At 40.7% G+C, this 16686-nt stretch overlaps 2 protein-coding genes across 2 annotated transcripts; one reads left to right on the top strand and one right to left on the bottom strand.

Annotated features, from left to right (window-relative positions):
- Window positions 1–659: 659 nt before the first annotated feature.
- vma12 (vacuolar ATPase assembly factor VMA12) lies at window positions 660–4207 on the bottom strand. Its single transcript, XM_079514141.1, has 6 exons — window positions 3819–4207; window positions 3537–3610; window positions 3053–3142; window positions 2707–2749; window positions 2474–2586; window positions 660–2182 (listed from the first exon to the last, which is right to left on the bottom strand). Exons 1-6 carry the CDS (start codon window positions 4000–4002, stop codon window positions 2087–2089), a joined length of 600 nt encoding a protein of 199 aa, XP_079370267.1. The 5' UTR covers window positions 4003–4207; the 3' UTR covers window positions 660–2086.
- A 348-nt stretch (window positions 4208–4555) lies between these two features.
- On the top strand, window positions 4556–16548 carry poldip2 (polymerase (DNA-directed), delta interacting protein 2). Its single transcript, XM_079514129.1, has 11 exons — window positions 4556–4844; window positions 8786–8861; window positions 9422–9519; window positions 10938–11037; window positions 11964–12039; window positions 13211–13318; window positions 14279–14415; window positions 14739–14765; window positions 14879–15004; window positions 15169–15248; window positions 15361–16548. Exons 1-11 carry the CDS (start codon window positions 4624–4626, stop codon window positions 15473–15475), a joined length of 1164 nt encoding a protein of 387 aa, XP_079370255.1. The 5' UTR covers window positions 4556–4623; the 3' UTR covers window positions 15476–16548.
- Window positions 16549–16686: the final 138 nt, after the last annotated feature.

The following is a 16686-nucleotide window of genomic DNA, read 5'->3' as shown; positions in this document are numbered from 1 at the left end:
GCTTACATGATCTGTAATTGTGCTTGGATTTAGGTTCTGAAGTATTACAAGCGAGGAGACAGATATGACAGACAGTAGGACTCACTCTGGACAACCATCTCTGAATATCATAATCTTTAATACCAAATAATCTTCCAGTAAAGCTTTAATCCTGGTGTCAAATCTCTGATCTTGGGGGATACTTTTTTTGGGTGTATTTATGATTTAGTTTCATATTTTAAATCTTTCGACTGATATGAGAGAACCTGTCCTTATTTGCAGATGATGGATGAAGTGATATACTAAAATATGAGGGTGGCCTGGGTGGGAGGCCTCCCACCCAGGCCCACAAACACAAAGCAGACATTCTACTGTTATAGATTAGTGGATATTCCTCTATCACAGCTGTCCTCGCTGAACAGTAATTGGTTGTTTTGTTGCATTGGCTGTAAAACCCTGCCCGTGGCCCTCTAATTCCAATCAAAACAGATCAAGTCAGACCAAGAAAAGTATTACTACTGTACATCTGTCAGGTGGAGATAGATTACAGGAGATAGCTCCACGATAGCAATATTAATAGGCATCACAAACATTGCGTCTGTAGCAACGGCACATCTGTCATGTTATTTAGTACGTGAGGCCAAGCAAAGCCTCTGAAAAAAAAAAAGATTTGAAACTAATGACATGGACAAGGAATTTATCGATGCGACAGCCATGGTAAAATGCAATTCATTGCAATGCGAGTCAAAGTCAAAACAGATTTTCAATTTATAATCAAATGATTTCAATGGACTTTTTAATCTGCTCTGAGGATGGCTGAAGGCTGAAGTACCGCTTTTTACTCTTCGGTGGTATTTTAAACATATTTATGGGTACATTTCACTTGTCTCGCTGGGTTGAGGTATAGCATAATAATTTACTGTAACTGTCTGGACATACAGTGCACTGCACTTTTGTTAGCGCTCATTTTATTGGAGTAACTTTTACAGTTCCACATATGACAGCATGGAGGACTCAACAGACTAGTGCCATCTTAACAACATTCAAGGAAGGAAAGACAAAAACTAGGAAAAGCATACAATAAAACGAAGTAACTGTAAATAAATAACAGAACATAATTAACATTATTTAAATCAGGGTTCTCACACACTTTTACCAATTTATTTCCAAAACTTTTCCTGAACATTTAAGTCAAATTCCAGGCCTATTCATGGGTATCGGTCACATGACTTTTTTGTTGCGGCCACCGAGCGAGGCGGTCCTAAACATGGCGCTGCGACTCTCCACAGTGACCTGTAACAATCATCACCAAACCCATAACAATCATCCAGCCCAATAATGAGTATTACTCATTGTGCCCAAAAGACAGGCAGTGTAGCAACAATAAAGCATATTTTGTACCAAATGTTGTGCTTTGCTACACCATACCTATTCTAGGGCACAGGATCACACACGCAGCATGTTGTGAGCTTGTAGATCTGTTATTTGTCATGTACTGGTACACATTTAGGCTGCAATCACGCTGCCGGCTGCCCGTTTGGCATGTTACATATTTTGTGTAATGTTATACATGTTTTGGAAAAAGGGTTTTATTAACTAAATCAATAGCCAAAACAATGCATAGCCAACCAATTTTTCCAGGTCCCTTAATACATTTCAAACCTTTTCCACAACTGGAAAGCTTTTGTTTTTTTCTCATTTCAAAATATTTTTAGGAATTTCATGACCGTGGGAACCCTGTTAAATATGCCATCAGGAGAAAGGAAAATGATCACCAATCAAATTGCATTAAGCAACAACAAAAATGTACAAAAGCATTAATTTCACCTCCTAAATCAGTCACAGGATGATCACAGCATGACATGAGTGAATATAATCCATAAAGATATTTAAGAATAGTAGCCTAAATAAGTTAGGCTGTCGTAAATTGAATCTGAAAGGTTTTATAATTTAAAGTTCAAAAAATAATCTTTAGGTCAAATGGAATGTGTACTGTGTTGCTCATCATAACAGAGAATGCTTCCATGTATACAGGAAGCAATCTGTCTCCATGTTTTCTAGGTTCCCCGTTACAATGGTTGCTGTAGTTCTACCTCCATGGCTGCCACTAGGGTTCTCCGAGTTCTCCCTCCATGGTCCGTACAAGAACATAAAGCTCAGCCAGGCCTACTACTGACGCAGCAATCACAGCAGATATAACCCTCTGCAACACAAAAGGAAGAAAGGAAGTCATGAATTCCAGTATGGTAACGGTAAACGTTAATAGACAACAAATTACTTAATTATTACATGAAACATTATGAGGAATATTAAGATCACTTTTGCACAAGCTATTTGAGAGTTTTACCTTGCTGTACATGTACAACAGGGGTGGGCCACCATGTCAACCAAATAGCCCATCAAGATCACCCAGTATGAGACATGGTTGCCCATCCCTAGCTTAATGCATTGTTGTGTTGAATACATTTTCATATTCAAATATATATTGTCCTACCGCTTCAATCGCTGCAAAGAGGTACTGGCTTCCCATGTAGCAACAAGCAAAAGTAGCAGCAACTGTCACTATGAAGTTGAATACAGTCACCACAGCGGCTTTTGCAGATCTCACTGCAGAGACGGGTAAAAAGCAGACACTAAAGTTAATGTGCTAACCTACAGTAAGGGAAATCATTATGAATGAATAATTTGGACATTAGGTATATTGCTTTTAGTTCCATATATACTAACTTTGCCTCCCAAAATCTGCCACTGTTCCACCGCGACATATTTCCTGGAGAGAAAAGCGAGGCACATACAAGAAACATTGATTCAGAGTAGACTGAGGTAAATCTCATTACAGACTCAATACAGAGCTTTCAAGGCTACCAGAAGGGTTAACACACTTCACAAAACCACAATGCTATACAATCAATCTCCAATGTTTCACTCCCTGCAATATGTCACATTTTGGTGTCGTCCCTTGGCTCAGGTCCAGACAAAATTTTACATTACATGATATAAACCAAGCATAATTTGAGATACAGGCCTGTATTTCAACCATTATAAAATATATGACATAGCACTAAAGATTCACCTGAGTATTGACATTTCGTGTAATCCTGTTGTATTCCTCATTGGCTAGTTTGACTTTGATCCTCTCCAGGCGTGCCACCAGCTCAGGGTTCTGAAATGAGACAGAACAAGCTCACCATTAGTTAAGGCAGTTCCCATCTCTGGCCGTGGCCCTAGAGTAGAGATGCTGTAGTTCTCTCTCCCTCACATTACAAGGAAGGCAAATATCCAAACCTGAATAGAGTATAAAAATCACACCCGTGTGAAGTGAGGGGCGCTAATATATTAAAGTCTAATAATGGTGATGTAAAACAACCATTAACAATAAAGAGACAATATGACGTAAATGACACATTATGACGTAAATTTTCCCTTCATTGTCAATGCGTTTACAAAACAAACATTGAACTAAAGACAAACATTAAACCTGTGTATAGGAGGGGCTAGCACCCCTCAATAATATGATGAATATAATGATGAATGCCTCCGTGCATCAGTCCACTTACTCTGGGTGGCTTCAATACTTCAGGCAGATGCAATGAGCTGTCCTCCAGTAGTTCATGCAAGTAGAAGGGATGACCTACAAGTAAAACACAAATTTCAATAATTGTATTAAACATGACAACATAATGTTGATTATGATTGTTGGTAAACGTTGAAAGATACAAATGGGCAATACTCCAATTTAAAAAAGTAATTCCTCTTGCATTTTTTACAATTTAATTATACTGTACTAGGTGCAATTGACTTTTGTGACGTCGTGATGTATAGTAAGATAATCTGATCACCATTATCCTGAAGGTATTTCTTGAGTCTCCTTGCCACTCCAAAGGACAGTGTTGTTGGTTCTGGTCTGTCAAGGACCTTCTCCAATTCTTCACGTAATCCTTGTGGAACTGAGGAGAGGTGATTTTCCAGAAGCTCCGTCACCCTCTCTCTGAATTTATCCCCAACCACAAAACAAGAAGCCATCTCTGTTCTGTTGATGAGCTGCAGCTAGATGGGGACTGGTCCCCTCTTTGTAACGTTTATATTTAGAAATCGGGCATCGGGTTTTTCCTATATCAACAACTTATATTTATTCATCTAATTTTAATCAACTAGCTGCAGCCTGCTGGAAATAGCAACACAGACACCAGAAGACGGGCGCAGCCATGTTGTTTACCTTGTGACACGATGACGTCATGTATCCCCACTACTTCCTGTTTTCACAATTTCATGTTCATTATTATTATTATATAATATTATTATTATATATTGTTATATTTTAGAGAAATAAATTATTATTTAAAGCAACACAATTTGTGCCCAAAGGCGACTTAAAGGCACAATTAGTGCCAATTATTTGAATGCATTTAGAATGTAGCCTATGCCATGTTCTTGAGTTTATTCAATTCCATTAAATCGTGTGCCTTTATGACTTTTTTGGTTACTAGTAGTACCATTTGTTTGCGTTTGGATGCGAGGCTGCAGCCTTTTCTCTTCGCAGATGAGTAGGGACCGAAGCTAGGCTGCAGCTGGGTGCCCCTCTTTGGATCACTGAAGGTGGATTTTGGCTCTAAATCTACTGTATCGCGTCATTCACGTGTGCGCATGGAACGGGTGCGCGTGAGCAGTCGGGAAAAGATGGCTGCCTGCGCGTTACGCAGAGGGTTCCTGACGACTGTCAGTAGATATAACAAGAAACACACACAGAGAATATTTAGTATTGTTGACAGCAGTTGTGGCTTTAAGTGCAGACCACGAATACAACAAGCATGTCTGTCCTGCGGGCTGTCCAGCACTATTCAACAGACCAGGTTCATGTCGTCACGGTAAGAGTGTCCTCTTGTGATAGCACTGCTAACGAGATCGGGTGCGATACGCCGAAATTGGTTACTTATCAAATTCCGCGACTGTTCGTTTCTTAAAGAGTTCCAGATTTTGTCTTCATTCCAGCAAATTCCAGGTAAATTCCCTAACCACAAACATGACAAATTCAAAAACTAAGAGCAATACATTTTAATATATATATAACAGCTACATCTACATGTCCCCTGCACCGTTGTTCTATGGATTGGTGAAGATTAAAAGAGTGGAGATTAATGCTAGTTGAGAAAAAGTAGACATTCGGTGCAGAGCTTAGAGTATATATTAATATACTAGTCTTAAGGTGCAGATGCGTTTATCCCACAGTGACCTATTTGGCCACACTATTCGACAGGTCACCAATTTCAGTGTAACAGATGCTAACGACTTTAGCTATTTGTAGCTAGCCTGTGTTGTCACTCTGGACTTCAAAATGGCATGATTCTCAGCGACGCCGAGTCGCCGACACGTTGAAAGTTTTGACAGCGTGCAAATATATATTCCAGCAACATGATCATTATCATACTGAAATGTATGTATCGTAGGCTATTATTTCAGATGATTCCTTTTGTGTTTACCTAGCAAACAGACCTGACATGGTTAGCACGAATGGTTCATATGCTGTTACTGCTGATGTAATATGTCCAGAGGCATGGGTGAAATGCTTACAACTTGATTGGAACACATTGGTGATAGCATTTAGCTGTCAACTATTTATTACGACTATATACTCAATATACTTATTCAACAAAAACAAACGAAGCATATTGACACGTCTGGGGAAAGAGCATCCACACGGTGCAATCATGCATGCATTGGTTTTGTGTGTATTCTCCATATATTTTGGGATACCATCTAACATAACCATTGTCACCCTGCTCACCCACCACAGTGCATATAAACAATATAGTTTTCTTATTTATTTTTTAGTACTCAACTACTCAGCATTAGATTGGTTGGTTGGTTGCATTGTGCACACAGTGCTGTTAAGGTATGCAAATGCATGAACCCTAGAATTATATTAATTCAGCAGCCATGGTGCACAAATAGTACTAGTAGAAGTACAAATAGAAGATGTTAGAAGTATAATTGTGTCCTGAAATGTGCAATGCTATAGTACAATTTGCTCAAACAGGGGTTGACACTAAAGGTCTCAGAGGCACTTGCACATCTGGCAAGTACAGGTCATGTTCTACTTGCCCAAAGGTCATGCCCACTTGCCCGAAAAGTAAATTGTCTAAAATAACAGGTCAAATGTACGTTTGTAGAACAAATTAATGTTAAATCCAATCAATAACTGCTGAGTGACAATAGTCACTTTTGTGAAACTGCTATTTGTGTTAAGTATCGTTCTTCATGAATACTAGCCAATAATATTTAATGAAGACAGAATGCACTTGCTCGTCGAGCAACCTGGAAGCAAACTCCACTTGCTCGAACATTTTATTTACTTGCCACGGGTATGTGACGTCACTGACATCACGTCAGAGTGATCTCAAAATGTACAGTAACTATAACAATAAATGTGTTGTTGCACCACTCAGTTCACACGGGTGTGATATTTTTAAATATATTTCGATTTTTATTATCGTGAGAAAGCTTGGATTCCCCATCGTCTCTAGTGGACAGGTTTCTGAACTGCCCACAGCCCTCCCATGAGACACAGACCGAGTAGAAACAAATGGTGGCATTTTATCATGACCAATTATATGAAGATACTGTAGGTTGAAAAGTTGTGAATTGGTCCTTTAAGAGCGTATCAAATTAACTCTTTACAGGTCCGTTTTATCAAGTAGTGGGTTTGAGTGGGACTGAATTTGAAGCTCAACAAAAGCCAATTCAAGTATGATTGAGCACAATTTCACAATTAATTAAAATCTCTACGATACGATTATTGTGTTTTTTTTATCATGATAAACAATAGCGATTCTCATCCCATCCTTAATTGACAAAAAGCTCTCTGCCCTTGACTTTGAAAAGGCTAAACAATTCAATTTACAGAGTTTCTCTTGTTGTGTTTGTACTTTTTGCTGGGTTGAGGTTGAGGTTCCTCATTGTGTAGATCGATGATTCACATAATAACCAGCCTTTAGCCTACTGTTCCTGCCCAAGGGCTCAGAACTGGCACCAGTGGCAGGAGCGTTCTGTTGAAAGCGTTCTGTTGATTGACTATTAAATTCAATCTTTATTTCATATCCAGGGAGATCCATATCACATTTAACAGTACAGCACAATACAATAACAATGAAAAAATAAATGTAAACATTGTACAGTTTCTGACATACAAACATGTTCGCCAATATTGTTTATTAAGGATCCCATTAGTCCACACCGTAGTGGACACTGTGTGAATGAGGTGTGTGTGTGCCTCCATGTGACTTTAGTTTATGTAACCATTAATCATCATCACTTGCCTCATGGTATCTGTCTTTTGCCACCTTTCATTGTCCTAATGACATCTTCACAACAGCAAAGTCCCATGTGCTGGACAGAAGAGCATAAACAGAAACAAATTGAGCCTGCACACACTGGATTATGCCCCCATCCCCAATGCCATGGATGATTTAATACATTTCTAAAATGAGAAATTGAATTGAAGGATTTCAGGGGAGCTGCCTGAGCTCCCTGTAATTCGCACCCACTGGCTACCTTCTGTAAGCTATGTGGAAAAATAAGTGCCTCTATGTGTGTTAGCAAGGCTTGCTTTTGGTCGCTGTTGGCCTTGGCATGTGCCCGGCGGCCAGCCTTTGCAACTGCCTGGTAGAGCTATATTATTTACGTTTGATATCTTTGTTGAATTTGTTCAGATTGTAGGAGAAAGAGACCAAAAGATAGGACAGTCTCAATGTGTTGAGAACTGAGAAGGGGTTAAAGAAAGCCAGGCACAAATAGTTTGACTATGAGGTCAAGTATTCCTACTGAGAATGAAAGTGACTCCTCTGCTGGGTGAAGTATGAAAACAACCAGTAATACGAGGCTATACAAACTGTTCAAAACTTCAAATACTATGAGACTTTTTGAAGAACTCTACTGGCAAAGTCACCAGCTATGATATCAGAACCACAACTGAAAATCTCAGCATTTATTAAGCACACAAAATGCTATTATTAATCCTGTGAGTAATTTGTATCTAAACTGGGTTTATAGAGAGACAAATGCCAAGAAAATATAGCCTATATATATATAAGACTTTGTTTTCAACATTTGTTTCTATTTCTAATCCAATACTCAGACCTACCACCAAGCAGCAGTAATGGGAACGTCACTGATGTCTGGTCAGATGTAATCTTCTGCGGGCCATGCACTGATAATATGAAAAATAATCTGAAACAAATTTACTATGTATTTAAATCCCTCCTGTCCATTTTGTTACCCTTGCCAACCCCCCACACTCATCTCTGTTGGACAGATTAGCTCAGAGGAGAGCAGAGAGGTATTCATGGGATGTACATGTATTAGAAGTCTGCCAGCTGTTGTTGTCGGTGTCTTGTTGATAGTGGTGGTGTTTGTGTGGCTGGGTGTGATCCATGGAGGAGTTGGAAGGGATAGAGATTACAGTATTTTCTGTTTGTTGACCTCTTGACACGTTGAGGTGTTTTCTTCAATTTGTCAGATAGCCTATCGCTTGTGATTACGACTGGAGTCGGGGATTTTCTTTCTTTATGGGAATGACATATGTTAACATGATTTAAAAGTAGCTGTTGTGTGATTTCCAATATAAGGTCCTTCAGTGCGCTTCACTGAAGAGCATTGTTGTTGTGCTAGTGCTGTTAACTCACCATAATCTAATCTGTTAGTGGTTTGCCCTATATTATGTTCTTGCTATGTTTTTAACACTTCGTTTGTTTTGTTTCTCTCTCTCACTCACACACACACACACACACACACACACACACACATGCAACAGGCCTGAGGGGAAGGTTTTGGAGACAGTTGGAGTGTTTGAGGCAGTGAAGCAGCATGGCAAATACGAAACAGGACAGGTAAGAGAATGAATGCTCAAACGTGCGTTATGAGCATCACCCACACACACGTGTGTGTGTGTGTGTGTTTGTGGGTGGGTGGTGCATTTCACACAAAAGGTATATTACTAGGTGTAATCCTGTAGGCTAGGTTGCCATATATATGTACTTTATCAAAGGATCATACCAGCATCAATTCACAGCTTTGGGCCATACATGAATAGACCTGCATAGCTGTTAATGGCTTTATTTTTTAGATTTAGCATTTGTTTATATTCTCTCCTAAATCATTACTTCTCCTAAATAATTACAACTTTCCCGAATAAAATGCAACGATATCATAACCGACAAATTATTACAAATGATGATAAAATTAAAATTAATTATAAATGTAACTTTACATTTATTGTGTATTCTTTATCTGCCTTTCTACCTCTCGAATAAACCATGTTATTTTTTGGGAAAAAGTTGGCAGTAATAATAAAAGTATACTGTGATTTGTAATCTATGGGCTAAACATAAGCTATCTAACATTAAGGCTACATGGACTTAAACTCCCACTCTCCATGTTTTTCTCTCAGCTGTTCCTCCACAGTGTGTTTGGCTACAGAGGCATTGTCTTGTTCCCCTGGCATGCTCGGCTCTATGACAGAGATGTCACCCCTCCGGTGTCCGACAGGTAAACCCTCTCACACAGACAGACTACTCTTAAGCTTCAGTTCAGTTGACAATTCACCCCCACAAATGTGTGCTCATTATTTGTATTTTCCAGTGATTTTTACTGTATAGAGTGTAACATTATTACTCATCCACATAGATTAGTAGTTCCATCCAGTCATCTCAGGACACCACAATTGTCAATGTTTGGTAGAGGTTTGGGTTTTGTAGTTACTTACTGCAACGTGAAACAGGTCTCAAAGTTGGACTTTTAGAAAAGAAACGAATGCAAACAGTTCTTGTTTTATACAATGTATAAAATTACAATATCCGGTCTAGCAGTTATTATTACTTTATTTTTTAAAGATTTGTTTTGGGGCTTTTTTATGCCTTTATTGATAGGGAACAGTAGACAGACAGGAAAGGGGCAGAGAGATGGGGAGTGACACGCGGCAAAGGCCATCGGGCTCGGGAGTCGAACCTGCGGAACGCCATCCGGCTGGCTTGGCAGCCTAGGTGCCCAGACGGTTGAGCTAACCGTCCGGGCCATTACTATTTTCATCTATCATTGTAAACGGAAGATAAAACATTGAACGTTATTTACGTTACCCTTATGGCTATTGACGTAATTGACGCGATGAATCAATAAATCCCTTATGGCCAATGACGTAATTGACGCGAGCGTTTAATTCCCTATAATCGGGGGCTTAATGTAACATAATGTAGCAACTTTTAGCTTGTTTGGCTAACGGCCGATGTAATCTACCTAAAACCGGCCGAAATCCATGCGTGCACGGTCGATCACACACGCGCGCGGTCTTTATGTGCATCGCTGCGTAAAATGCGATATTTGGGGCTTGATTAGAGCTTAATTTGACTTAGTTATAAAAAATACGATGATAGCTTAGCATCCCGGACATCTGACAGTGCTGCACAGTCAAAACTACTACCGGATGTTATGGTTCGTTAAACCGGAAGTGCTTTCGCCAGATTCGCTCTATTTGGACAAAATCGGCATAATGGTGACGTTACCGCCACCATCAGAACTGTGTATAATACTATAGGATTGCCGTGTCAGAATGAGATATAGTGTGTATATCACGGATGTTTCTATTGGCATTAAAATGACGAATTAAACATATGAATAGTGCAGGCAGAAGGCACAATCCACTGTTAATTAGGCTGGCCATAATGAGCCAGTTAATTTGTGTGCGAAAAGTGTGATTTTGAGACATGTTTCACAGTGCAATATAAGACGATGGGAAAAATATGTTGGATCATCTTTTTTCTTTCTTTTCTTTTTTTTATCAACAAAGCAACTATTTAAGATATCTTGGCAATATGGCTACTTGTGCTTTAAAAACTATTTTTTAATTTATTTTTATTTTCCAAAGCAGACAGTTTGATTTGTTGAAATTTGTGTCTTTATCTTTACTGTAGCAAACCAGACCCCCCAGGGGCCCACGGTTCCAAGGAGGTAAAGGGGAAGACGCACACCTACTACCAGGTCCTCATCGACACTAGGGACTGCCCTCACATAGTGAGTTACTGTGAAATGTAACAAATGTAAATCAAAACCACGGGGTGCCTTGGACGTGTATAGGCGTCCTTAGGTCTTTTTGAGCGGTGCCTAACCGCTCCATTACGTAGCAATGTGTGTATGTCTGTCCCTCGGTCTGTATGTCCGAGCATGGAAAACACGGTAACTCGGGAAGGCTCGCCGGAACCGGCCTGGCCCCCTGGGCGTGTTCCTGGGGGTCTGGATGTTGCGGGGACCCCCACACGGTACAGTTGCACCGCTCACTTCACACAGGTGTGTTTTTTTGGCCTTTGCTTCTGCGCCGTACTCTTGCACGCTGCCGTTCACTTCCTTGTTTACGGCTCCATTAATTTTCAGGCCTGTTGAGAACTCTAATCAAGGCTTGGGCTGGGGGTAAGTCCCTGTGACATACTAGTGTCATGTACAGGGAGTGTATTTGTACCAAGCTGCCTCATCAGAAACGGAAGATACTATATGCTCCTGCAGTATGGGGCAGTGGGCCACATGGCCCGGGAACTCTTTACCAAGGCTACCAAGGTTACTTGCGTACTAACCAGGAAACATACACAACCTTGATAATGAAATGTTTTGCTGAGTTCAGCAGCACCTACTTTCCACTATTTTCTCAAGAAGGATTTTATGGTCACTTAACACAACTTTGGTCCTTACCTGTGGTCAAGCACAATGATGGAGCCAAGTGACCATTACACTGAGCTAAGCTATTTATGTTAATAACGCAGATGACAGGATGTTCAGGCTCAGCAACGGTTGATGGGTTTGAACGTTGTGGGCATCAATAAATGCTGTGTGCGAGCATTCTGGACATGATAACCAAAGATCCAAAGATTCTGTCCCCTTACTGTTATGGATAGTAATTTCACACTTACATCCCTTTTTGTACTGTGTGTTTCTGTTGTGGTTCACAGTCTCAGAGGTCCCAGACAGAAGCGGTGACGTTTTTGGCCAATCATGATGACAGCAGAGCTCTGTATGCCATCCCAGGTATGACCAGCTCTACATTTTAGTTAAAAAAAAAGAAACGATACGGATGCTGGCGTCTTTCTTTCTTTCTTTCTTTCTTTCTTTTACATAGAACATGCCTTAAAGAGGAGATTATGTAAGAGCAAAATGGCAATTGGTCCGACAACCTACCACAAACCCTAACCGCAAGCACGGGAGCAGCGCATGTCCGACCATTGTTTCCGCATGTCGGTCCATTGGTGTGTCTAATCTGCGTGTGCATCCCGTCTGTTAGGCTAGTGACCTGGGAAAATGGTTGACAAAGTATTGTAGATTGTTCAAACTGGGGGTGAAGCTAGTTATTTTTTGTATTTCCTGAAATATTTTCACTATGTAAATTATGCCTGATTCTATTCTACGTCTGAGCATAGACATGGTAACGCCCGCCTGCCTCTGATTGGCCTACCGACACTGTCCGTCTTGCCCCCATGGTCTCACCAGAGACCGTGGTGGGAAATAATTAGTACGGTATAATTCAAGAGAATGACAGCTTGGCACGCGCAACAGAATGCAGCCTTGTAACTAACTAAAAAAGATCAAGGGAAAAGACACATACAAATAAATGACACAATAATCAACACAAACACTTAATTTAGAACACACCCAAATCAAATCATATTACGGCGTACGTGTTCAATCAATTATTCCATCAAAGCAAACGGCATAAAAAATATTAGAGTTAGCCTTCTACAAAAATTAAAGTTACTGTTGCGCGTGCCAAGCTGTCATTCTCTTGTATTATATCGTACATGTATTATTTCCCACATATCCATCTCGGAGGAAAGTCTGTACTAGGTATTGTCTGTACTAGGTAGGCCAATCAGAGGCAGGCGCCAATCAGAGGCATTGTCTGTACTAGGTAGGCCAATCAGAGGCAGGCGTGGCATTACCATGTCTATGCTTGGACGTAGTATAGAATCGGGCGTAAATAATAGCTGTGGATGGATACGTTTCTACACTTTTCATTGAGCTCAGCAGTGTTACAGTGCTGGTGTTGTACCATGATGCGTGAGAGATTCTGTAATGTGTAATAACTTGAAAACATCTGAGGAGGTGAAACTCATTGTGTCCTGAGTTTCTCAGTCCGTATACCTATAAACATCTTGACAATGTGACAGTCTCTGTGCTTCCTGATGCATCTCATTCTCTCCAGGTCTGGACTATGTGAGCCATGAAGACATCCTGCCCTACAACTCCACAGAGCAGATCCCCATTCAGCACGAGCTGTTTGAACGCTTTCTTCTGTTCAACCCTGCCAAAGGTAAACCCTTTCCCATTCCACACGTGACGTCTACAGTATCTACTTCAGGGGTTTGACGATGGAGAGGGCCACTATATTTCCACACTCACTCCAGAGGGCCACATTGCATATTGCTGTCGTAGCAAAAATAGCCGATCTACAAGCTCAAAACGCGTCTCACTGCGACGCGTTTTGAGCTTGTAGATCTGCTATTTTTGCTAAATTTGAATTGAAATCCTGAATAATTTTTTGCTATTTTAGAATTGGAATCCTGAGAATTAACATTTTTACTTTTGTTTTTACTATAGTTATGTTAACTTTATGAACTAAATACAATAACATTAAAGCGGGTCATGCATGTTTGGAATTGGAACAGCTGAAATAAATAATATATCAATATTCTGATATTAGCCTGAGGGCCACATTAAGTGAAGGTGGGGGCCGCATGTGGCCCCTGGACCACCAGTTGCCCATATATGATCTACTTTGCTACAAAATTGTGAGTAGGTTAGTGGGTATGTTTACATGCCCACTGACTCAATTCATACTTTGTCCCACCACAGTGTCAAAAATAGCCGACCTATAAGCTCATGATGCATTGCAGATGTTATGCGTTTGCGGGTTTGTAGGTCTGCTTTATTCAGCGTGCTAGACGATTGAGGTCGTAGGCGTTGGAGTACCACCATTCCCATGTGGATGCCCGACATGCCACATGATTAGATTTGTTGTAGGTTTTATTTTGCACAAATAAAAACTGCTCCCAACTATTTTGCGATGGTATCGAGATGGACACAAGCTGTAAACACTTTTAGTAAATAGAACTATGGCCTCAACCTGATGACTCACAATTCCAGGGGAGTACAATGAGCAAGCAAACACAAATGGCAAATGAAAGTGTGCAATTTGTGTACCAGCACTATTGTTGAAACGTGTGTGTGTGTGTGTGTGTGTGTGCGCGCTTCTCGTTCGTGTTCATCGTAGCTCCTCCGTTCATGCCCAGAGACACTCTGAAGGCATGGCAGGAGAAGAACCACCCCTGGCTGGAGCTGTCGGACGTACACAGAGAGACGACTGAGAACATCCGAGTCACCGTCATCCCCTTCTACATGGGCATGAGGGTAAAGAGGCACGACACTACATTCACTTAAACCTTCTTAGAGGAGCACACAGGCATATGAGCACTTGAGTCAGACTGAAGGATTTAGGGCTTCTGTTTATCAACGAGACGGGGAGACGGGGAGACCCCTGTTACTGAACAAGTACTACTGTATATCAATGACTACTATCAGAATATAGTGCTTTAACCTTTTAACATTCTTTTTTTGTTTTAACCAAAAAATATCACTTATCCTGCCTTAAATAAATTAAGTCTCCTATTTACCTGTATTAGTTTTTATTTAAAATCCTTGTATATCTTTTATTCCTGTTTTCCTCTTCTTAGGAGGCCCAGAATTCCCATGTGTACTGGGTGAGTAGCTGACTATCTGTGGGGAATGCCATTTTCTTTCATAAATATAATTTACTAAACGTGAGCCTTACTACTAGTAGTGTATATGTTAAAGTCTGTATCTGCCTCCACAGTGGCGGTATTGTATACGTCTGGAGAACATGGGCAATGAGGTGGTCCAACTGAGGGAGAGACACTGGAGGATCTTCAGCCTCTCAGGAACCCTGGAGACAGTCAGAGGTCGAGGGGTAGTGGGCAGGGTCAGTACACACGCACACCTGTCAGCGCATAGTTACACACTGTGTCCAACATCATCCAGGAGTCCACACATATTCAGCTTGGCATAAAGTTACAGGATTTCGTATAATGATGACTGTTTCGGTTTCTGCACACAACTCACTTTATTATTGTGCTTCAACTGCAGGAGCCAGTGTTGTCCAAAGAGCAGCCTGCCTTTCAGTACAGCAGCCATGTGTCTCTGCAAGCCCCAAGTGGTCATATGTGGTGAGTTTGTTCATTCACATTCATAAATTGTCAATTCCACATGGGATTTGATGTACTTATGTTAGCCAGCGACTCATTGATCCATTACATTTGTAATCTTCTCACTTTGCAGGGGTACGTTCCGCATCGAGAGGACAGACGGCTCCCACTTTGACGTGCGCATTCCACCTTTCTCCCTGGAAAGCAATAAAGATGACAAAGCTCCCCCTGCTGGTTACACCGTCTAACTGCAACAAGGCTCTTCCCACCTACAAAGCTGCTGGACTCGGCGTTGGTCCCGGCCATGGCTGTCTGGTCCCTTTCTAGTACTGTTTGCTTCAACCTTGCTCATAAATGTAGTATGGGTAGGGTTAAGGACGGACAAAATGTTACCTTCTTCTAATATAATCCAAACCCGGAACTGTTTTAATGGTGCACTTTTCTGCAGTGTACCATTAATTGAAGTAGGCTAGGGCAGAAAAACATTTGGTAGTCCTGTGTCTGAGTCGACCTTGAGGTTATGGAGACGTTTTTGAGACATTGCTGAGCTGAGCTGAACATTGAGCAATGTCCTCGCACCGCTAGTATAGCGAGTGGAATTGCCACATTAATAAAGGGAATGTTTCACGCTGACCCGGTCCACACTGGGCTGCATGTGTCCAACAGTTTTGACTTACCCAGCATCAAGCTCAACTCAGCTCAGCACTGTGGTGTGAATGGGGGAACTTCATTGCAACAGTGAAACACCAACGATCCAAAAAGCTTCCTTTCTTATCGGTCGTCATCGAGTGAAAATCTGTGAAAAACTACAATCCAGTGCATCGAAATAAAGGGTTAATTGTATAAATCCAAGGAATATGCAGTAGCCCCATCAAGTCCGATTTAGATGTGTCAAATGTATACAGTATGTGACAGTTGAGCCTAATTTACACTTTGGACACATGACTGGCTTGTTCACCGAAATCTCTGATCTTGGGCAAGCGACACTGCTGGTGGGAGGAAAAGGGTGTTTAATTAATGTGGATACGTTGTTTGAGAATTAAATAAAGTGTGTAATAACAGCCTTGGTGGAGAAGAAGAGGATGGTGGTCTCAGTTCTGGTGTAGGACATGCATCCTGCAAGTAAAGAGACTTTAAGTTGGATGTGTGTCATGTTTTAAAAATGTCACCTGGTCCTGGACCCCAACATTTCTCATGTAAAGTGAGGAATGAAACAAACTTATTTTGGATAAGTGATTTGAAACAACTGTGATAGTCACGTTTATGTATTTACTACTGTAAATAGGTATGTAATTAAAGGAAAAACAAACCATTGCTTTAACATTGTATTGTTTCCTATATGTATGGAACTACTATGGATGTACCTTGAATTCTCAAACAAACTACATCTGGCTGGAATGCTTTACAATTTGAATACTGTAGAAAAAATATGTATAAATATGGGAATAAAACAATATAA

This window comes from Electrona antarctica (assembly GCF_951216825.1).
Source record: "Electrona antarctica genome assembly, chromosome: 11".
Taxonomy (NCBI): Eukaryota; Metazoa; Chordata; class Actinopteri; order Myctophiformes; family Myctophidae; genus Electrona; species Electrona antarctica.
This window is presented reverse-complemented; position numbering and strand designations above follow the sequence as displayed.